This window comes from Bipolaris sorokiniana (genome assembly GCF_000338995.1).
Source record: "Bipolaris sorokiniana ND90Pr unplaced genomic scaffold COCSAscaffold_19, whole genome shotgun sequence".
NCBI classification, from domain to species: domain Eukaryota; kingdom Fungi; phylum Ascomycota; class Dothideomycetes; order Pleosporales; family Pleosporaceae; genus Bipolaris; species Bipolaris sorokiniana.
The window spans coordinates 365,632-388,187 of NW_006911913.1; the positions used below are offsets into that span (position 1 = coordinate 365,632).

Below are 22,556 nucleotides of genomic sequence, written 5' to 3' on the forward strand. Positions count from 1 at the left end.
ACCAGGCAAGGAAAAAAGTCGCCGCGCCGGGCCTACTCGACGTCCCATCATTGTCGGCCATACCATACAATCCATCCCACCCCCAGCCACCATGGAGTCGATCCGCCCAGCACTGGCAAAGATCCGCCTAGCTGCACCACAGCGAGTCTACAGTAGGCCGCTGTTATGCCAATGTCTGCACACATCGGCTGCGCGGGGCGCCACGCCTCTGCCTCACCCGTCAGGTACGCACGACTTTGCACCACATGTGCCCATTCACCCATTGACGCCGCACAGTGCCCGGTCCACCACCTGAGACGCCCCAGGCCCAACCTTCAGATGCAGCGCAACGGGTTGCGAGGAAGAGGCGGCAGGCCGACATGATGAAGCAGGCGCGCGAGATGCGCGAGTCCTACACCCCCTCCAACAAGCCAAAGAGCATGCTGGCCAAGCGCTTCTGGAAAGACGTCTCGGTCAAGGAGACGGATGGCGGCCTGCAGGTCTTCCTCGATCACCGCCCCGTTCGAATGCCTAACAAGCAGATCCTCACCGTCCCCGCCTCCAAGCCCCAGCTCGCGGCTGCCATTGCCCTCGAATGGGACCTTCTCATGAGCGCACAGCAGGCGCTCAAGAACGACTACATACCCATGACCTCGCTAGCTGCGCGTGCCATTGACATTGAGGCGGCGGACAAGGCGGGGCAGTCCAACATCCGGAACGACATCCTCGCCTACTTTATGCGTGTGCTCGCTACCGACACTCTGCTCTGCTGGGCGCCCGAAAAGGTCATCAACGACACGCTGCAGGACGGGAAGACGCTGCGCCAGATCCAGGAAGAGGTGGCTACGGACATCATTGCATATCTCCAGACACACGTGTTCCCTGGTATCGAGATCAAGCCCACGCTCGACCCCAACTCTATCATCCCCGTGGAGCAGCCCAAGATGACGCAGGAAGTAATTCGCGGGTGGTGTGCAGGTCTCCCCGCCTATGAGCTTGCGGGGCTGGAGCGGGCAGTGCTGGCATCCAAGAGCCTGCTCGTCAGCGCACGGCTGGTGCATGAATGGAGTGAGGTATTTGCGCAATCACGGTCCGCCGCTGAGGGTAGTCGCTTTGGTATCAACGAAGCGGCCGAGGCAAGCAGTTTGGAGGTCAAGTGGCAGACAGTGCAGTGGGGTGAGGTAGAAGACACACACGATGTGCAAAGGGAGGACCTGCGGCGACAGCTAGGAAGCGCCATTGTTCTAGTTAGCGGGAACGTGTCATAAGGTGCCAGACGAGTGTAAATTAGTGTATGTAACATAACATATCAATTGCTTCAGTCGAGAGAATCTTGGACGACGAGGGCATGGTAGGCAGCGGCGACGTGCAAAGCTCCGAGGCACGTGATTGGCTAGCAGAACACCCCAGGCCCCGCCCGTTGAGGCTGCATGCACGTCGACGGCCATGATTGGCTGATGTGGCTGTTGTGGCTGGTGAGCCCGCGCCTCTGACGAAACCCCAAGCTTGACGAGCGCCCCGCTATCAGCTTCCCTAGCCGCAAGCAAAGCCCAGACCCTATACGAAGCCTGGCTGTCAAGCACACACATAGTGCATTCATCGGTTGTACGGTCTTCCTTTGTGCAGTCTAATCAACGTCAATTGAACACCAAACCCGCAAAACCCTTCCGTCTTTGCTGACATCCTACACGCGCTTTGCTGTATCTCTGGGCTGGTCGGCCAATCAAGCGGCCATGGAAGGGTAAGTGCCCAGCCCCAAGCCTGCCAGTCGTCATGGCGGGGATCAGTGTACAAGACACGGCTTGCAGCTGCTAAAGGTCATCGCTGACTGCCTACTTACACAGGCACAAGCGCTCCAAGTCGGCCAGTGTGAAGAACCTCCTGTCCCGCGTGTCGTCAAGGCCCGACGGCGACACACCCGAACCTAGTGACAACTCTCCCCCAGGTTCAGCTACATCGGCCACCTCGCAGCACGCTGCTCAGATCAAAGGACACAACGCCTCGGGACACGGCCGCAGTCTCTCCAAAAAGAACCCGCATCTTTCCACTAGCATGTCCGGCCCCGGCCCAAGCCAAGACGCACTCAGTCCCTCGTCTCCCAGCATCCAGCAGACACCCACCTCTCCCACAAAGGCAACATCCATCGAGCAGTCTGTGAAACTGTTTAGAGTTTTTGAGTCGCTGCGAAATGGCGATACGGCAGCTATATCGCGCGCAATCCGGGAGCAGTCAAGCCCAGCCGATGGCGAGAGCAGCAGGTCGTCAATACAGCTCCCCAATACACGCACAGAGGGAACTTCAATCCTGCACTTAGCCATACAGTGTGCAGAGCTACCAGTAATTGAATTCGTCCTGTCAAACGTCACTGCGTCGTCCGACTCACCTGTCGATATCAACGGCCGCGACCGCGATGGCAACACACCGCTCCACCTTGCTGCCATACTTGGTCGCACTGCAGTTGTGCGCATGCTACTCGACCAGCCTGGCATCAATGACTCGGTGACCAACTACAACGGCCAAACCCCGTTAGATCTCGCCCGTACACCAGACATTTTCCAGGCCCTGCAGCTGTCGCGGTCCATCTTCATCGACACGTACGTAAAGAAGATACAACAAATGGTCATGTCAGGGGACATGGATGCGCTGGAGAAGATCCTCCAGGATAACCGGGTTAAGAGCACTCTCGATGTCAATGGCGGCGAGCTAGCGACCGACCCGGTTGTCGTCGACGCTGGAGGCACACTTCTGCATGAAGCTGCAAAGAAAAAGGATGTCAAGCTGGCTCAGCTGCTCTTGTTGAACGGAGCCGACCCATTTCGCCGCGATCGCAAGGGTAAGCTTCCTCAGGACTACACCAAGGATGACCGTACCCGCGCAATCTTGAAGCGATCACCCGCCGCTGCAGCGGCACAAAGAGGAATACAGGAGAAGACCATCCTCGCCGGTGTACCACCAGGACAATCAGCTGCAGAGGTTGGAATGGGCGTCAAGGAGTCGCGCGAGATGAAGGGATACCTGAAGAAGTGGACAAACTATACGACTGGCTACAAACTACGTTGGTTCGTCCTTGAAGATGGTGTGCTGAGCTACTACAAGCACCAAGATGATACGGCATCTGCATGCCGTGGTGCGATTAACATGCGCATCGCCAAGCTGTACATGGATCCCCAAGACAAGCAGCGCTTTGAGATTCAAGGCAAGTCGTCTGTAAAGTACCATCTCAAGGCAAACCATCAAGTCGAGGCCAAACGATGGTACTGGGCATTGAACAACGCAATCCAGTGGGCCAAGGACGAAGCGCGCGAAGAAGAAAAGCGGGCTACTCAGGACCAAGAGATGCTCAAGCAGGCCAAGATTAAGCAAATCAAGGGCGAGGGTGACTCTTCTAGCCTTGGGAGCTCCAAGATAGCCAGCAGCTCCAAGCAGCATCCGACCAGTAAGTTGCTCTAGAAGAGGTCTCTCTACATACTAACATATCCCAGCATCCAATCTAAACATTCCTTTGAACAGTGTCGATACTACGTCTTCACGAACTGCGGTTAGTGTCACAGAAGACCCCGGTAGCGTCTATGAGCCTAGCATGCACAGCCAGGGTCTTGATAGACTGGTCAGTCACATGGGAACAGCGACCGTTGCCGGCGATGACGACGACGATGATGAGTATGGGGACGATTCGAGCAGTCACGAGATGAAGCCGCAGAGCAAGGATGCCTTCAACATCACTGCGCAGTCCGCGAAGCTACAGCTTGATTTGTTGACATCGGTTTCTGCAGCACTGCAGACAGAAAAGGAACGATCGCCTAATATGCAGATTTCTGACCCTATGATGTTGCAGGCGCTGGCCTCGTACGAATCAGCCATTGGCAACCTCAAAGGACTAATTGGAGATCTTCTCAGAATATCCAGGGACCGTGATGCTTACTGGCAATACCGACTAGATCGCGAAGCCAATGTGCGTCGCATGTGGGAAGAGAGCATGGCCAAGGTCGCAAAGGAGCAAGAAGAGCTTGAGAATAGGATAGGTGAGTCGGAGGAAAAGCGGCGAAAGCAGAAAAGAGCACTCCGGGAAGCGTTGGAAGGCTTTGAGAAAACTGAAGCTGGAACACAAGCAAAGCAAGACGAAGATGAATTTGCTGATGCACAAGAAGACGGTGCGCAACAAAAGGAGGCGACAGCGCCCGTAGGTGCATTCACCCAAAACCAAAAAATTAGGAAAAAGGCTACCCTGGCAGACATTGCAGCCCACATTTCCGACTCTGAGTCTGAAGATGACGAAGAGTTCTTCGATGCAATCGGTGCTGGCGAAGTCGAGGTTGTGGAGATGCCCGCTCCCAGCGTTCCTCAAGAGGGGGAAAGCAGCGCCCCGGACTCTTCCGAAGATCCATTGGAGAAAAAGTCTATGGAGATTGCCACTGCGTGGACAGGCTACGAAGATGGTCCACGAAAGCGACTGGCAATGGATGCAGATGACAGGCCGAAGATTTCACTTTGGGTATGTTCAATCTCACTGCCACTTTACACAATACTAACAACTGGCTAGGGAATTCTCAAGTCCATGATTGGCAAGGACATGACCAAGATGACACTGCCGGTATCCTTCAACGAGCCAACATCGCTACTCCAACGTGTGGCCGAGGATATGGAATACACTGATCTTCTAGACACTGCTGCCGAACGATCAGACTCCACGGAACGACTGCTTTATGTCGCTGCATTTGCGGCTTCCGAATACGCTTCTACTATTGGGCGTGTTGCTAAGCCTTTCAATCCCCTCCTTGCTGAGACTTATGAGTATGCCAGAGCGGACAAGGGCTACCGCTTCTTCATTGAGCAGGTCAGCCATCATCCACCCGTTGGTGCTGCCTTTGCAGAGTCCAAGAAGTGGGATTACTATGTACGTTGTGGAATTCAAGCTTTATAGCATCATCTGACGATATATAGGGCGAGTCGGCAGTAAAGTCAAAGTTTTACGGCAAATCCTTCGATATTAATCCATTGGGTACTTGGTTCCTGCGACTGCGACCGTCTGCAACAGGCGGAAAAGAAGAAATGTACACGTGGAAGAAGGTCACATCTACCGTCATCGGTATCATTACCGGAAATCCCGTCATCGACAACTACGGTCTCATGGAAATCACCAATTGGACTACTGGGGAGAAGTGTTTGCTGGATTTCAAACCCCGTGGCTGGAAAGCCTCTTCAGCATACCAGGTTGTCGGAAAAGTCATGGATGCAGAAGGCCGAGTGCGCTGGAGCATCGGCGGGCGGTGGAATGACAAGATCTACGCTAGATTCACCCCTGGCTTTGAGGATGCAGACATTGACAAGGGCGGTAAGCCATCAAAACAAGATGACAACAAGGCTTTCCTCGTCTGGCAGTGCCACGAACGTCCAACCGGCATACCCTTCAATCTTACTCCGTTTGTCGTGACGCTCAACGCCATCAACGATAAGTTGCGCCCAATCATTGCCCCAACAGACACTCGACTCCGGCCTGATCAGCGCGCCATGGAAGATGGTGAGTACGACTTTGCAGCCACCGAAAAGAACCGCGTAGAAGAGAAGCAGCGTGCTACAAGACGGCAACGAGAAGCAGAGGGTAAAGAGTTCCAGCCTAGATGGTTCACAAAGGGCACGTGCGAGATTACTGGTGAGGAGTACTGGGTTTTCAACCACGAGTACTGGAAGATTAGAGACCGTGTTGCGAAGGGCGAAACTTCGTGGGATGAGGCTGGTTTGGAGGATATTTTTTAAAATTAATTCTGTTCGTGGGTTTCTCTTGGTAAAGACGTTAAAGTTGTAATTTGAATAATCCACACTTTCGGACTATCAGAAAGATTTCAGCTGTACCGCTGTGCCGTGTCTGCATGATAAAATTGTATCCCATCTTTCCCTACCCACTCCACCATCTTCCCCCTAACCCTACAAATTCCTAACCGGAATGTTCCTCTCCAAATACCCAAACCACCTCGGCATCGTCCTCCGCATATCCGCCCTCCCGTGCTCCCCTCTCAAAAGATGCTCAATCGCACTCGCCCACCTCAACAACTCCCCTTCTCCCCACGCCCTCCCCATAATCCCCAGTCCAAATGGCATTCCCGTCTCCTCACCCACTCCCGCCGGCACTGTAATCATTGGATACCCCGCCTGCGCCGCAATCTGATACGTCTGACCTACATCCGCCGGCACAAGCAGCGCATCTATCTTACGTCCATTATGCGTGAGTGCCGCATCGATTCCCTCTTCCCTCGTCGTCCTTTGTATGAAAGATAGAGCTTGATAATACGTTTCGTCCATGACACCCTTCGTTTCCAGGGATGCGAGAAATCCGTCTTGGCCCGAGTAAAACGCGGGTATACCGTTTGGCCACGCGTTCCCACCCTCGGTACCATCGTTGGCATAATTATATGCTACCATGTCTTCCAAGGAGCGAATGGAAGTGTTTTCTAGAGATGAAAGGTAGCTCTGGATGTTGTTGTAGAAATCTGTTTTAACGACTGTGTATTCGGATTCATTTGGGTAGCCGCGGGAGGTGCCGTAGTCCCAGTTCCAACCATCGGGGGAGATGATGGTTTTGTAATGTGGGAGTTCGGTTTCGTTGAGGATGGTTGCGCCGGAGGACTGGAGGAGGGAGAGCAGGGAGAGGAGGTGGGATTGTTGAGGGGGTGGGGTGTGTGTCCAGAAGGTGTGCCAGGGGAGGCCGAAGGTTGCGGTGGAGAGGGCCGAGGCATTGGAGAGGAAGGATGTGTAGCCTGCTTGGGATGTTTTGCCATGTTGGGCGAAGGTGTAGTTGTCGTCGGGGTCGATGCCGTAGATTGCGTCGAGGGCGTAGGCGGCGTCGCGGACGGTGCGGGCGAAAGTGCCGATGGTGTCTTGGTGGATGCTTTCTGGGATGACGCCCGCACGCGAAGTGAGACCTACGGTGGGTTTGATGCCGACTAGGGCGTTGCGTTCTGCGGGGTTGATGACACTGCCGTCGGTTTCGGTGCCTGGTGGTGTGTCAGTGTTGGATTGGAGATGGATCTTTGAGGACATGAACTTGCCTAGTGAGAAAGTAACGATATTTGCAGCTACCGCTGCTGCACTTCCTGTACTACTTCCGCCAGGATTAACAGTCAAATTGTAAGGACTCCTCGCCTGACCACCTCTTGCAGAGTACCCTTCCGAATAGTTGTTCGATCGCATGTCTGCCCATTCAGACATCGTTGCTTTGCCTATGAGAAGAGCGCCTGCTTCCCGTAGTTTTGCAACAACATGCGCATCCCGAGGCACGATGCTTCCCATTAGCATCCAGCTTCCCGCTGTAGTCTCCATTCGATCTTTTGTTGCAATGTTGTCTTTGACAATGTATGGTATACCGTGTAGTGGGCCTCGTACGCGACCAGCAGCACGCTCGGCGTCAAGTGCAACAGCCATCTTCTCGGCATCCGGATTGAGTTCCATGATAGAATTGATATATTTGTCGACTTGGTATACTCTATCGAGGTAGCATCTGAGGAGATCGACAGATGTGATGGTTCCGTCACCTAGGTACCCTTGCAGTTGGTCGATAGTGGCTTCTTCGAGCGTGATTCCTCGACATTTCGGCATCGAAAACAATGCAGAGGTATTTGCTGCATCTTGAGGTGGAAAAAAGAAGTGAAAGGGTTGTTGTAGTGGATCGGTATCCAGCACGCATGTTGTGTTCTGCTCCATACCGTCACATGCTGCCCCTAGTGTCGTGCTGAGGCCAAGGATGAATAAGAGGACCGTAAGCATTTCGATAATAGCCGATTGTGTTGATAGAGGAATCTTGTGTTTTTCGTGCTGTTTTACGAACAGCATTTGCGCTGTTTACTGTAGGTTCTCGTAGCTACGTTTTATCAAGCGGTTCCAAGGTAGCAAGATTTGCGTATCTTGCTTGCCTACATAGTACGGGTGGATATTGCCTAGTAACTAATGGAGAGAAAGACGTCTATATCAATTTGCAATCTACATCTGACAATTCCTTGGGTCATCGTTGTTGTGTGTAATGTTCAACGTTGTAGGAATGGACACGTATTGTGACGTCATCAGCATCTGAATCTGTCGTGTTGTTGGGTTCGTGTAACCCTCTCTAATTATGAAAATCATCTACGGGCTGTTTTATTATGACGCTAAATAGAGATCGTATATGCGGTACTCCCTTTAACGTCCATTGTGGTTTATCCACTCATCTTTTCAAATGTGATGATCTTATGAATAATACAAACAATATGTTTTGACGATTTTCTAAATACCATCGCCTCGCCGACCCTAGTACTCTACTTTCACCTCTACCCAATCGCTAGTACAGTCTTAGAGACTTCCATCTTTCAGCCTACAAAACACTAAGAGGACTTTCCCCTTGTTATTTTCCCGTGTCTCAACCCACGTAAGGCACGATCATATAATCAACTTTTTACCGTTTCAGCTGTTGTAACGTAATTTGTGGCTTAGCTAAACACCCAGGTTGACTACGCCAACCGCAAAAATGCAGTCGCTGTCCAACATCATTTGTTCAACTGTTGTTCATTTCTTCCGAATCCTCAATCTGCAGCAACGCTCATGCATGTCACCTTTGGTGTTGAATAGATACTAACATCGGGCGGAGACAAAGTGTTTATGAAGTGTATTCACGTTCGAAGGATCACATCACCCATCTGCTTCTACGTGGTATTTCAGAACAAGCGACTACGCCACTACCTATGCAGCCTTCCCTTATATAATCTTGTTCATTGTTTGTATCCTGCATGCTGTAAAGAACATAGCCCTGCAGGCAACTCACATGCATCTTGCCCGCATCCGCACTAACATCTCAGAACTCAGGTCTTCTAGCTCTGTCCGTATCATTTTGGATTCTACAGTCGCACGTAATTTCAAATAGCGAAAAAAGCATCGCCAGTATCGAGCAACACCCTCTAAACACTCACAGCAGAATCTTTTTATGAAAAACATCTTCTCTTGATAGTACGCCTTCGCGATGGTCAGAAGTTCCAGTGCAAGGTCAAAGTTGAAGAAACATTGGACTGAAACAGAGGTTTGAAGGGTTTAATTTGTTCAAAAGCCTTTCTCGTGTGGAAAGCGCTAAAGCCACGGTCTCAATTATTATTGCTTATCACCTATGATTTTATCTTGTTATTCCTTCTTTGAGCCAATCTCAGGGACGCTGATTGCTTGTGTGTTATCTTCCTGCCAGTCGAGTGAGCTAAACGGACTACCTCACACCCGTTCAGTCCAGGAATTCGCAAGGTCGATATCTAGTGTACAAACGTAGCTCGATAATGACTCTACAATCATTGTCCGCAGCTGGTGCTAGGTGGAGGTGGTGCTGATCTCTGGCATTGTCGTTCCGAGAAGAGCCGCAGGATGTTGGTTCTTGGAAAACGTTGATTGAGGCGACAGCAATACAACCTCTCGGACTCTTTGTGATGGGCTCCATTTTTGGTTATCTCCAAACTATGAATCGTCTACCAAGCGACGGCAGTGAGATCTTGTGTGACCAAGGGTGCCATTGCAGTCATCGCAGCGACGTCTGCGATACCAACAGCAGAGATAGCGAGACAGCCATGAATGAAGTCATCGATACGGACGGCGCTTCAAACAAGAACAGCCAATCACATTGATATTGATTACAGGGCATGGACGAGACTCATTGACCGGGAGAGGGTTGCTTGGCCCCAAATCAGCAGAAAACTTGGCGAAGTGTTAGACAACGTGAATGGTGATTGACATACCCGTTGACAGTGTGACTAACAGGCAAGATTCTGAATCAAAATTCAGCGTACGTTCAGTTCTAAAAGAACGAGCCTAGGTGCAGCAACTCTATGGTGCATTGAAGATTTTACCACATACAGATACTACCACTGAAGCATCGATATACAAAGTCCCGCCCTTTTTTTTTTCATCTGTCTGTGTGATCTTTCTCGTCTTCCCGCCATACATTGTTGCATAGTGGACAGCGTTAAACGTGCACTTTTGAAATGGGAGCCTGGGTCTGTATCTTTGGTCATACTTCGGTCTTCGTCCCTCCAACCCCTTCCGAGTACGAATCAAACAGAATCTATGGGTTTCCACCTGACCAGCCAGATTATCTTCTTTAGCCGAGTGTTAGGCTGTTGGTTATACAATGTACTTGTGCCTCGCTAATCCTTACCTTTTGACTCAAATTTGGGATTATTCATTTCGTTTCTCCTGTATTGTTTCGTTTCTTTTTGAGGGTACAATTATTCCGATATCTTGTAAAATATAGCAGTTATCAATTGCACAGTAGAGAGAAGTGTTATTTCTGTTTTTGGTTAAAGGCTGAGTTGCGTGATATACATATATTTTCCAGTAAGAAATAAATTAGGTCTGCTAGTGCAGTCTCTTTGGTGAGCTGGACATCTAAACATGAGCCCATCCATTCTCGATGAGTACTTGCATTTCGTTGATAAGGCATATTTCCCCAGCTTCTTCGTTCTCTTTGGTTACCGATCTCCATTTATTCACTCTTCTTCGTACCCTCCACTCTTTCAATGAAGGCGATGTGACCCAGCGCCGAATGCGGTTCTCCCACAAAGCTTTGAGAATCCACCAAGCAGATAACATATACCGTTGCGGGTTTACAGCATCGTATGCTTCAGCACTATAGCCTACCCGTACCTGTGGGTTGACGTACGTTTGCTTCTCTGCGCGGAGAGGGTTGTCTATGTGAATAAGACAGCATTCTGATCCCTCAAGGTGTGACATGGCAAGGGAATCCGGAATGCCTCGGAAGCGTAGCGGAGGTTCGGAAACAAAGGGTTCAGCGGGCATAGCAACTGCGTTCCAGCACACGGAATTAGTCAACAGCTGAGCAGCAGAAAAAGAGGAAGGAAATTGTACAGCCAACTAGAAATATATTGAACTCACCCATGCCATTCCAACAACTCGCCACTGGTGCGGGCCGATTTTCCAATATAGCTTGTCGAGAGTCCCTCGCACGAAAGTAAGGCCACGTCTGCATTAACATCTCATGACCTTCAGCATCTCGGAGTGCAAACGTGTCATAAAATTGTGGGGGTCGACTAAAGTCTAATGAACAAGCAGCGGCAAAGTTTCCGTTGTTTGTGTCAAGGAGTCGAAAGACGTCCTCAGTCTGAGTTTTGATCAGCTACTGGAGGTATTTCAAAGACCAAATAGACTCTGGAGACATACAGTGAATACAACGTCGTTCAAGAAGAGCACCTTGTCAAATTTCTCCCCTTGCCGAATGAGCTCCTGTAGGGGCTCCAGGGTCCAATTGCGAAGTCTGGAAAGATATGGTATTCGTCTGAGCTCCCTCCTCCCTCGGGGTGTATCGATCCAACCGGAACCCTTGTTCACTGCGGATATCTCATCCAGATGGGTAGTATCGGACAAAGTAATGTTTCGTCTGATCTGATGCGCCTCTAATGCCCTATCTAGCTCCCTTAGAGCCCCTTTGCTGTTATCCCAACTTCCGCTTTCGAATACAGTTATGAAGACATTTTCCCGACCGAGAGCATTGGCCAAAGCTACAACAGCATCATTCCAATGGCTTCGAAGAATACGTTCGTTGTTCCAATGTAAACTAGCGATGTAGACACGTTCTTGTCGTCGAGGAATCGGCTCAGCTGTAGAGCTTGAAAGGCAGCGCAGTATCTGGGCGATGTCGAAGATGTTGAACAATATAAAAGCAAGGATGAGCACCTGCTTGGTCGAGCGACGGCGGAGAATCCGTAAGTAGCGCGTTAATGCTGTCATTGAAGCTTCGTGAAGGCATGCTGAACAAGATTGAGTGAGAGAAAGCCAACAGGTAGATTGAGGATCCTTCCAAGTCCAACCGAGAAACATGCAAGGGGCTGATTCTTCCACTAGGCACGGGCAGGCATAGGCCTGACGGTGGCTGCCCCATCGCTCGCCAATCATGTCGCGCTTCTAGCCGCTTGGAAGACTCCAACGCGCGTGCTTTAATTATCGGCCCACCTCGGACGTCCCGCGCCGATCCCACATACACAACATCTGCTACCATACCATCCACGCCTGAGGAGGATGCCTGGTCAGTTGTTAAGCGCCCTTCAGCCTGGACTGATGAGGCAACCCTCATCTCACAAATTAACGCTCGCAGGACTTGAATGCATCATCGTAGAAGGCGTTGATTATATTCAAATTTCGCACCTTGGAGTTGCTACTTGACAGATCTACATTCCTGTCCTCCTATGCTCCACGCAGCACTTTCTGGCATTTCTTGGTCTTAGATATACCCTTGAATCTATCACATTGGGAAAGATACTGCCTTGCACGTCTTTTTAGATGGATGCGTTCCGCATAGTGCATCATGCAGGGGCTGCACATCCTCCATAGGCGCCGCTATGAAACCAGGCTGTTCCTCCGTGTGGTCGTCTTATCCCTATGCCGTCTTCAAGTTCCATCTCAATCTGTTCGAACCATCTTGCTCCTCCCTTGTTGTGATTTCATTTGTTTCCTTTTCGTTCGGCATCATGCCTTCCTTAGAGCTGGAAAGACTAGAATCCGCAACACCCGAACGAGAGATTTCCCCTGCGTCAGACCACCGAAAACCAGACTCCTTGTTGACATCTTCAGCCACTATCAATCTGTATGTTCAGAATTATTACTTTAGTCTTTGCAAGTGAGAGTAGCTATACCGGCCTGAGTGACAAACTATGGATCAGGGACCGCAGGCTAATGTTGAAGCAAAGCTCAGAAACAACCACAACCTCCAATTCCTTCTCCGATTCCTCAGATCGACAATATATTCTCCAAAATGCCTGTAATAATTCTCAGCCTGATCGAGGTTTTCGCTCGCACCTTCAACAGATCTTCAAGGCTCTCGGGCTCTCAGCTGGCTTTAATCTGCTTGCCAAAAACTGCGGCTGGCCAGTTACAGAGAAGAAGAAGGTTGTTATGAAGAGGAACAAGCTTAAGGCGACACTTCGATGTGTTGTACATCTAGTCCCAGTCTCGGCGGCAATTGCTCTACTGATTCTCAACGGGTCAAACCATTATATCGGCGGTGAACTCAGTGGCGCTGTTGGGCAAGACACTCAGAAGCTGGCGGCGCTCCTGTTTGCCGCAAAATTGCATGAGCTATTTATGCTTGCATCCCTTAGCGCTATGGTCATCACTTATATCCGGAAGGAACTGGTTTTTGGCGATGGCGTCCCTTTCGGTACTGTGTTCTCAGCAACTCAATTCAAGGACCTCACATTCCTATGGTCGCCAGAGCTTTGGGGCACAATTTACCACGAATGGGAGAAGAGAAGAACGAAATGGATTGTCATCAGCTTGCTTGTCATCTGCTCTGTTGCTGGACTAACAGTTGGGCCATCCACTGGAATTCTTATGAGGCCACGCTTGGATGAATGGCCCGCAGGGGGGACAACTTTTTGGATCGACGCTACAGAAGCATCACTAAACCCTGATAAAATCGAGGCGATTCCTGATATGAGTCATTGCAGCGTTGAAGATGGAGACACGTCATGCCCAGCAAGCGGCTGGCGAATTCTCAACGAGCAATATTTTCCGCATTGGAAATCCCTTGGAGGTATGGGAGCTATGCCACAGTCACTTTTCATGCCTGGTCGCTCATCATTACGTCAACTTGTCCTGCGCACGAGGAACATCCGCAACTTTCCCATGTCACTCCTATGGGCCAACGCATTCACCTTAGCAACTGTCTCACCTTCCCCGGTTGCAGATGCGTTAGTCGACCTTGAAAGACTATGGATCAATGCAGCTGCAAATTCAGATATTGGCAATTTCAAATACCGCCGAGATGCTTCCTTTACAACAGACTGTTTACAGTCATTGGTTATGACACGGTGTCATAACACCAACTATGTGTCAGGTGAAGCAGTTAAATTACGCTTTCCGAGTTTTCGCAACGTCACTCTCAGTCACGGACCTGGGTCTGCAGCTCATTTAGGTAGCCATGCCAGCTTTGGAGAATGGCTACACATTGACGATACATCGATAACCTCTCCGATAGAAGAGTTACTCGTTTCCAGTGGCCGCCCTTCGCTATACTGGATCGACGATTCTGAGTTTCTGCAAAAGACCCAGACCTCGTTGATGGTTGTGGCTACAATTCCAAAGTCGAAAGCAGGTCCTGCGGCATATCACACTTGTAGCATTGACAGTCGATTTGCAAACGTTACGTTGAAAACTTCACGGAACTCTATTACGAATGTCTTCAGCGCTCCCAGTGGTTTTGATAACGTGGGAACATTCAATTCCGCGTACCGACCAATCAAGCTCAGTGCTGACTGGGCCAGGTATCTAAATCCCACTATTTCAACCTCCAACCAAACCAATGATACTGTTTTTTCTGCTCTGGCAGAAACAGCTGGTCTGTGGGCATCAGATTTTACTATTAGTTCAGAGTGGTTTCCTATTATCGTCGAGAACATCCTTGCGACACTGCTAACAAACGCGATCGGAGGAGCAAATTTTGACAAAACCATGGTTGGGACTCTTAGTGGATTGAACGAACCTTCAAACCCATGGAGCCTTGGAATGTGGGTGAAGCAAATCCTCCCTCAAAACGGAAGACTGGGGTATGGCGGCAATGCTTTCAACATTACCAAAGACGATGAGGCGAAAGCCACTAGATTTGTGATGAAAGTTCGAATTTTGGGCTATGCATATAGCCCTCAAGGTAAAACGCAGATTGCTGCGATGATTGCTCTTTCACTATATGTTTTACTAGTCTCGATTCACATTGGTTACTCAGCTATGACGGGGTGGTATTCAAATAGCTGGGGTTCACCCTCGGAATTGACTGCACTTGCGATGAACTCGGCTTACACTAGTAAACTCGAGAATACAGGGGGTGGCATCGAAACCGTCGATGTCTTCAAGGAAAGGGTATGGGTTCGACTGAAAGATGAAAGAGCTCAGATAGTGTTCGATGACACTTTTAGCAGGCAGAAATTGCAAGATGGGGTAGCATATGCTTGAACTCGACCGTGCGTAAGCTGACCCTGGTTATCTTTGTAGAAATAACAAGAACTTTTTTCTAACAAAGTCAGAAACGTGCACAAAACATATGATGTGTAACATTTCATATAATTATGCAATGGCATTGATTTACAACTTAGCTGCTTACATGATGAGAAGGCAAGGTGTACTGTTGATCGAAAGGCACTGCTTTGAGGACCACATTTAACCATTTTTTCAATGAATACAAGTTTTGAATATCAAGAGCAGTAGAGAAAGGCAGCAGAGATCAAATGCATAGTTTTGATTTTACGTCCTAGCAGTAGCGTCGTTCATATCATTCAATCCAGTTATGCAAACCACAGCAAGTTAGGATTTAGAAGCCACGTGCACCACCTCAACATAGGTCTTTGAATATCTCTCTAACTATGATTAGATGTAACAAATTTCATCACGCTGCGGCTGCATACTATTGAAATGAACGTAATCTTTTGCCTCAATTAGGAATTTCGAGTTGTTCATGATACTGAAGAGCCTGAGTCATTAAATGTAGCTAACTGGAGTTGGCGATGCAACGCTCTGCAAATTAGGTAAGTATCTTAGATGTTTGATGTTTTATCGAGCGCAGAGCCCGGGCCGTTGTGGTTGTTTACTCTTTGGCAGGAAAGAGCTGCGGTGGAGTGCGTAACCTCTCGCAATTCGTAGCGGCGGTAATCCATAGTCCAGATACTACGACACAAATCGAATAGGGTCAAATACATATGAACCAACCGACTGAAGAGTGTATTGTGAAGTTTATCAATCTCGATACTTTGGCAAAAGCTAATAGGCTATGTATCAGTCATAAGATATTCAGAAAAACACATATCAATTTTCATTTTTCTTCAGAAATTTTGCATCGTTGTTTGAAACTGAGCGTAATCCATAGCTAACTTTCTAGAATATGTCTTAGAAAGAATGTTAGTGATGGTACGGCATGTGTCAGCTAAATTCAGATATATAGTCAGGCGTCTACATTCCCTCAAGTCTCCTAGCAACGTAATCTCGAGCCCTGGATTTGGAACACTATTCAGAGACTTTGAGCCTTAGAGGAACTCGTAGAATTAGTATCATTTCACTTTACGAAAAATAGTAGGTCCTTGTCGTTGACAATATCTTGGTTCTGGAAACAAGAAATATGATGATACGCAAGATTGCATACTTTCTCGAAGAACTCATGTATCGGCTTAGTGCTAATCTAATATAAATGTAGACCATTTGGTATCGTAAAAGCTGGCTCCAGACCATCTAGGAATTGGAGGTACCTGCCTGAGAAACGCATGGGTGGACGTAGAGAATAGCAGTTGTAAAGCTAATGCATCTTGGACCTTCGTGCTCTTAATGATCTCGTCAATAGCCTAGTCAGAGATCTTGAGGCATTCTTCATAGCATCTCTAAGCCAGAGCTGAGTACTGACAAATTGGTAGATGTCATGAAATAAGATCAGGTGAAAGCTTCATATGAAAAAAGCTAACCGGATGGGTCTGCAAATACGAAAGAATATGTTATCATTGCTTCATTTGAAAACTCATCATACTATCAGCTGTAAATCAGTCTTACATGATACTGACAATTCTATAGCTGTGACGATATTTAAGACATTTAACCTCTCTTGAAACCGGGCACCTAATCTCTCCTCATTCGAAAGTCTAGTGAGATTGGAAATTGACGATGAACGTCCTAAGATTCTTAGTAATATACAGCAGCCTCCCGTGCAGGGTCTTGCAGGCGTGCAAGCTCAAGCAGTAATCTATACACGTAGATACTCATGTCCACCTCTCTGAAAGCTTTCGAAAACCATACACGCCCTTGCTCTGCAATCTCATGTGCTGTTCTTTGGCCTGACTCGCTAAATGTAAGATATGAGGCAGTTTCGGGTAGCTCCTCCATACTTTGGCTGATGGGAATGTAATGTACCCAAGGAAATAATCGGTCATCATGCCATTCTCGGAGCAAGGTCTGCTTCAGAGGCAGCGATCTCGAAGCCAGTAGTTGATAGAATCGTCCACTTATCCCATTTCCATCCATATCAAAGGTCAAACGTGATTTCAATGAGCGGTCCCTTTCAGCCCAGGGTTTGATGTGGAAGTGCGCCTTCTGGTCTCGACAGTGGTTCTTTTCACACTGAAAGACTCTAGTAAAGGCGACCTGGAATAACCAGTTCATTGGGAATGAGGACTGTAGACGTTGATATTCCCCATCTCGTTTCCTTATAAGCGCAACCTGCCTTTTCCCAAGACCCTGAGAAAGCGTGACAAAGCGCTGCCGATGAAAGTTTCTCCATTCGTCATTCTTAGCAAATCCACCTGTCGTCGAACCTGCCCAGTATACCTCATTGATTTTCTTATCCCAAGAGATATCTTTGGACGCATTATATTGGAAATTTTCCTCAATATACGCGGGACTAGGAAACAGAACATCGTCCATCGAGGATGGTGCACCAGTGGAAAGCACGGGAACGAAACCTGAGATCAAGCGGAAGGATGTTGGTGACTGAAAAAGCCCGTGCATTTTGCGGTATTCAGGATGGCGACAGAGGTCCAGAGATGACTCTTGAGAAATAACAAAAGGGAGATTGAACGTGCTTATGTCCCTTTCGGATACGATAGCGTCTTCGTAGGCTGAAGTTTCGCACGACTTTGTTATCTCGTTCCAGATGGGTCGATGTGATAAGTCGGTCATATTCACAGGCGTTTCTCTTGCTTCGTGTAGAAATGGCGGTATTACCACCCTCGGCTCATCGAGGTGGTTCACCAAGAACACCACATCCGGGATCGCACCCTTCAAACTCCCCAAAAGTTTATCAAACAATACCGTGATATGCCTATCAAAGGTCCTCCAAGCATGTATACAAGTAGTTTTGCCACTCTTGCTTTTGTACTTGCAGAGCCATAGTTCACTTCCAGGCTCTGTGTATGCTGTTTCCATCATTTGCGTTACCTGATTTCCGCTTAATTTCCAGAACGGTGAGACTGAACGATGTATCGTATCAAATTCGTCAATGATAGGCGATTTGTGCAATACGCTGAAGCTGTACCAGCCCTCGAATCCAGTGGGTGGACTGAAATTGTATCTCCGTTCATACTCTTTGTGTGCTGCACTGTAGGTCTGGCTCTGTCTTCGGAGGACTTCGTGGAACTCTGTACTTTGACTCCGAATCAATTTCTCAATCGGGTGGCTTCTATAATTGTTGTAGGTCGATTCTGCATCCAAAATCGCACTTTGTATGGCATAGACATGTATAAGATACGGAATGAGAGAGACCAGGGAGAACATCCAGAGGTAGTTCCGGAACCTGACCTTTTTGTCCAGGGTTTGGATAACTTGGGCTAGTACTAGGAGAAGCCCGATTACCAAGAAAGATGCACGTGTCAGAGATGATTGTTGAGAGGGTTGGAGTGTACACATGAGTGCAGTGGTGTGGATTGATGGAGCAATAGTCCAGGATGTCTGTTGTGCCTAAATACGGTTAGAAAAGATTTAAATTGTATGGATTTCATTAGGTATTTGATGAAAGAACGTACAGTGTGAGCTATGAAGTACCATGAGAGCGCTTTGAGAATCGCCAAGGACAAAGTGGGGAGAATTTCGCCTGCTGCGAAACCAAGAAATCTGGCTTGTAGACCAATCGCAATCATCATGGCTAGCGTAGTCTTCTTCGAAAGATTAAAAACAGTCTGCTGGAAATTATAGACCCGCGGGAAATATTTGAGCCTTGAACCATCGCTACGCAGCAGAGATGTGTACACCAAAAACTGCATAAGAACCGCAATAGCCGATAAGGCAGAGCTTACAATGTCGCCATAAGACAGTATGACAGCAGCGAAAGTCCCACTCAACACGCTTAACTGCATGGAGTTTGAAGATGATTGGGTTTTATAAGTGCTTATGGAAGCGTTGCCCCAGAGATATGCTTGTACTAATTGAATCAATGGCAGCAATATTGGCTAACTATTGTCAGCTTATTGGGGAACACACTCCTAAGGTAGAATACTTACATAGAGCCATACAGTACCATATTCAGCTCTGTAGAAGGACGAGGAAGCCAAGCAGAAAGCGAGTATCCACAAGGAACGTGATGATTCAGATTGTGGGGCGCCGTCAGCTTGTGTATGTTTAGACTGCCCAGCTACTCCTAGGTGCTCTATGAAATTGAAGATTACAGGCAGTAGGACCCAGCTCAAAGTTTCTGACAGCAACTCTGATTGTTGAGTGAAGTAGTGTTGCGACAAAATTGCGAATAACAATGCTAAACCAGCTGATGTAAATACTGATTTTGATGGGGGCGGCACATACGAGCTGCACATGTTGTATTTGCTGAAAATTCTGGATGCAAACAACGTAGGGAAGAAAATTTTTGTGTAAGTCTGCGCTTCAAAAGCCTCCTTTTCGTCTGCACGATATTGTACCTGGATCTGATGCGGGGAGCTTACCCGGCTGTGCAAAGGGGCCTAATGGACGGAACAGATCAAACACGAATCCCGCTTCCAAGCGGCGGCACCTACCTTTTGTGGATCAGAGTGCATCGGCTGTGACCTTTCACGCGTCATAGTGGCCAATAGGGACGCCGTCAATGAGACCGTCCGTGCTGTAGGATCTCCCGCCCCACCTTGACAAGGATTGTACTTAGGCTATGTTTACGGTTCTAGGCCTAAGTTTTGTACATGGGGTGACACTGGCTATGGTATTGAATGAGAGCTACACTATATACAGTGTAGCGTCCACTAAATTAATAAGAACAGCCGAAAGTTCCTCTCCAATGCTGAATCAGAGGTAGACTCATCTGGACAAGAGCCTGATCATCACTCTTAGCCTCTCCACATACAAAACTTAAGCTTGTCAGCACAGTATATGCACAAATGATAGAAGCGCACAGCAAGGTACGGCACCTTGGCTGATGTGATCTTCCTTGTACTTGCATGCACTTGTAGCCAACCACGATAGACGTCGCTAGCCGCGATTTAGGCGCCATTATAGTCTTACCCACTATGAAGTAACAGCAAGCCGCCTGGTCGTGTCTAACTATGGAACTCATAAGTTTGAAATATCAAGGGTGTCCTTGCCCAATAAAAGCAAATGAACACGAATAAGATCCGGCTATGAACAACATTGCCACATATCGTATCTGACAGAGTTACAAAAAACGGCAATGTATGGGATGTGTAGAGAGCCTTAGGTGGTTAGAAAGCGTTTGGATAACTTTCCTAGATCTATGATAGGGTATCTTGGCATGTGTCATATCAACGATCATCTTTGATTAAACTGCGCGTCCCAGCTATGTGGAAGTAGGCCGAAGACATCAGTGCACTGCCCACCATGGATAATAGTGATTGATCAGCCATGTGTTCCCTCGAATTTTTGCATGATTGGCTGATTGTGAAGCATATCAAATGATTTTAGTGCTCTATCATGAACTTGGATGATTCCTTGAGTGTTGTGAAATAGCAATAGAACATTCCAAGCAGTAGAGCGGGTTATAATGTTATCACAAAAGCCTTATATGTTGCAGAGAAAAATTTGTTGTTGAATGAATTCAGTTCATTTACTATCTTTCAGCCTTTTGTAAACAGAACGAGTGACACAAGACCGTTTGGTTTGAAGTAGGTGAGCTTTCGCCGGATCTAAGAGAATCCCTATTGCCACTAGAGCATTAAGTTTCATATAGTCCACGACATCAGCACACTTTTCGGATTCAGGGAAGTTGGAGAGTGGTGATCTAGGCAAGTCTACAAATCGGTTAGTCTGTGCTTTGCTTAATCGCAAATCTTCTGAAGTGACTCGCCTGGTAGCAATCAGCTGATCTTCACCCTCAAGCGCATCCGATGAGCCATCTGCCGCAACTCGGCAAGTAGGGCAGTCGCAGTCAGAAGTAAATCCCCTATCGCGGCAGCATCTACGAAAGTTTGACAGCTTCTCAGAGATAGAACCGGCTTGACAATCATCTCCGTTACGGAAGTTTCCGCCAAGTTGAGCGCAGCAGGCTCTGGTTGCGGCGTTGTCCTTGCCACCGTTGACACATTTGCAGGCGTCGGCACCAACGAAGAGGGCTGCAGCGAAGAGGGCGAGGCGGCTGAAAAGCATGATGAGAATTTAACTATTGATTGACCGAGAGTTTTTTTAGGTAGGGTTATTGTGAAAGGATGAGATGATGATGAGAAGATTTTGAAGATGCAGCCACAAGGGCGCTTTTATATCTTTGGTCTTCGACAAAGCCGTCCATAGCTCCTCCTGCAATGTAACACCCACATGACTCTTCAGCGAATGACAGTCGAAGGTGGAACGCCTTAAACAAGAATCAATTTAGGCAAAGATCGCTTTGTGCGGTATTCAATCGACAGTTTGTTCGTCAATATCATTGATTGCTGGAAAAAATTACTCACTCCACAAAAGGTTACTGGAACCCAGATTACTGGGAGACCAGACTATGATGCTTGGCCCGTGCCACAACACTCCCGAAACTCAGGCTATTCGATTCATTATATGAGAAGAGGAAATGGTCGATTGCTTGCACATTTGTAGGAGTTCAAAAGAGAAAGGCTCGAAGATTCACACTGGTTAACATATTGAATGTATCGTCCTTGGACAACGTTTTTGTATCAGTAGTGAGGAGAAAAGTATTTTCTGTGAGGAACATCGCCTTGCAGAGACTCAACATACGCATACAACATGTCCTGCTCACATCTGCTTCTAAGGCACCCTGCAGACACTCAACATACGCATACAATATGTCCTGCTTACATCTACCTCTAAGGCACCCTGCAGCAGACACTTAACATACGCATACAACATGTCCTGCTTACATCTGCTTCTAAGGCACCCTGCAGCTCCTCAAGATGTTTACGTGGTAGTCAACCCCTGCAGGCATATTTTCGAGGCTCTCGAGCCGACTCATGCCGACTCATCAGGTCGGGGATATTAGCCGCACTCGGCAAATGCAGCTACTAGTAGTATTACCGCTAGCGCATGGGTATGTAGCATTCCTGCAGGAGAAGAAACCTAAGCGATCTTACGTGGTACGGACATGATTCAAAATGATTAATACGGTAGCTGTGCCACATGACTGCAGAATAAGGATTCGCTACGCTGCTTTTATGAATAATTGATCTCGTAAAAGGTGGGTCAAGTGTGTAACCAGAGACAATTCTAGTCTATATCGCGAAAAGCGCAGTCATGCTAATAAGACCAATGCTTTGCAAAGGAATTGAGTCGTCTGATGACATCCAAATGGGCATAGCTTGGTGGAGCAACTAGGGGGGGAGTGGAAATAAGTCCGAACAGCGCCCAAACAGGTAAAAACAGTAATACCAAGAAAAAGAAAAGGTATCCGACACGGGGCGCACAAGCAGCAGCTATTACAATCTTTTTGAATTGGATTGATACAGTTTAGTGACGCAATTTCATAGTGACGCAATTTCAAAAACCAAGTACCTGTGAAAATAGAGGTTATGATCCATGTGATCTTCCTAACAGTGTAGGGGAACTCTGTTTCTACATAAACGATGGACATTGGGCCATATTAGAACATAGTATACCATCTGACTGTATACAGGTTTTCGGTCGTTGGATTTTGCTATGCCGTGTGCTATACAATTGTCGCACTA

At 48.1% G+C, this 22,556-nt stretch overlaps 6 protein-coding genes across 6 annotated transcripts; 3 read left to right on the forward strand and 3 right to left on the reverse strand.

The window, feature by feature from the left end:
* The first annotated feature begins 24 nt into the window (after nucleotides 1–24).
* COCSADRAFT_41759 (uncharacterized protein) lies at nucleotides 25–1,338 on the forward strand. The gene is made up of 2 exons (XM_007707387.1): nucleotides 25–224; nucleotides 277–1,338. The coding sequence occupies exons 1-2, from the start codon at nucleotides 92–94 to the stop codon at nucleotides 1,245–1,247; spliced, it is 1,104 nt and encodes a 367-aa protein (XP_007705577.1). The 5' UTR covers nucleotides 25–91; the 3' UTR covers nucleotides 1,248–1,338.
* Nucleotides 1,339–1,712: 374 nt separating this feature from the next.
* On the forward strand, nucleotides 1,713–5,733 carry COCSADRAFT_176461 (uncharacterized protein; the record flags this gene model as incomplete). Its single annotated transcript, XM_007707531.1, has 5 exons — nucleotides 1,713–1,720; nucleotides 1,824–3,415; nucleotides 3,462–4,471; nucleotides 4,520–4,873; nucleotides 4,921–5,733. 5 exons carry the CDS (start codon nucleotides 1,713–1,715, stop codon nucleotides 5,731–5,733), a joined length of 3,777 nt encoding a protein of 1,258 aa, XP_007705721.1.
* Nucleotides 5,734–5,901: 168 nt separating this feature from the next.
* COCSADRAFT_103661 (uncharacterized protein) lies at nucleotides 5,902–7,569 on the reverse strand (the record flags this gene model as incomplete). Its single annotated transcript, XM_007707532.1, has 2 exons — nucleotides 5,902–6,949; nucleotides 7,013–7,569. 2 exons carry the CDS (start codon nucleotides 7,567–7,569, stop codon nucleotides 5,902–5,904), a joined length of 1,605 nt encoding a protein of 534 aa, XP_007705722.1.
* A 2,671-nt stretch (nucleotides 7,570–10,240) lies between these two features.
* Nucleotides 10,241–11,795, reverse strand: COCSADRAFT_41761 (glycosyltransferase family 69 protein). The gene is made up of 3 exons (XM_007707388.1): nucleotides 11,155–11,795; nucleotides 10,870–11,095; nucleotides 10,241–10,778 (listed from the first exon to the last, which is right to left on the reverse strand). Exons 1-3 carry the CDS (start codon nucleotides 11,719–11,721, stop codon nucleotides 10,363–10,365), a joined length of 1,209 nt encoding a protein of 402 aa, XP_007705578.1. The 5' UTR covers nucleotides 11,722–11,795; the 3' UTR covers nucleotides 10,241–10,362.
* A 578-nt stretch (nucleotides 11,796–12,373) lies between these two features.
* On the forward strand, nucleotides 12,374–14,937 carry COCSADRAFT_204254 (uncharacterized protein; the record flags this gene model as incomplete). Its single annotated transcript, XM_007707533.1, has 2 exons — nucleotides 12,374–12,574; nucleotides 12,678–14,937. The coding sequence occupies exons 1-2, from the start codon at nucleotides 12,459–12,461 to the stop codon at nucleotides 14,935–14,937; spliced, it is 2,376 nt and encodes a 791-aa protein (XP_007705723.1). The 5' UTR covers nucleotides 12,374–12,458.
* Nucleotides 14,938–16,635: 1,698 nt separating this feature from the next.
* On the reverse strand, nucleotides 16,636–21,036 carry COCSADRAFT_185688 (glycosyltransferase family 90 protein; the record flags this gene model as incomplete). The annotated part of the gene is made up of 4 exons (XM_007707534.1): nucleotides 16,636–18,414; nucleotides 18,480–18,902; nucleotides 18,954–19,060; nucleotides 20,637–21,036. 4 exons carry the CDS (start codon nucleotides 21,034–21,036, stop codon nucleotides 16,645–16,647), a joined length of 2,700 nt encoding a protein of 899 aa, XP_007705724.1. The 3' UTR covers nucleotides 16,636–16,644.
* Between the last annotated feature and the right edge of the window lie 1,520 nt (nucleotides 21,037–22,556).

Bases quoted from the DNA above. Each gene is read 5' to 3' on its own strand.
- COCSADRAFT_41761 (XM_007707388.1), bottom strand. From the start codon at position 11,721: ATGACAGCATTAACGCGCTACTTACGGATTCTCCGCCGTCGCTCGACC. The intron at 11,096-11,154 runs GTATGTCTCCAG...ATCAAAACTCAG, and splicing joins TGAACGACGTTGTATTCACT to ACTGAGGACGTCTTTCGACT. The intron at 10,779-10,869 runs GTGAGTTCAATA...GCTGGAACGCAG, and splicing joins GAGTTGTTGGAATGGCATGG to TTGCTATGCCCGCTGAACCC.
- COCSADRAFT_41759 (XM_007707387.1), top strand. From the start codon at position 92: ATGGAGTCGATCCGCCCAGCACTGGCAAAGATCCGCCTAGCTGCACCA. The intron at 225-276 runs GTACGCACGACT...GACGCCGCACAG, and splicing joins GCCTCTGCCTCACCCGTCAG to TGCCCGGTCCACCACCTGAG.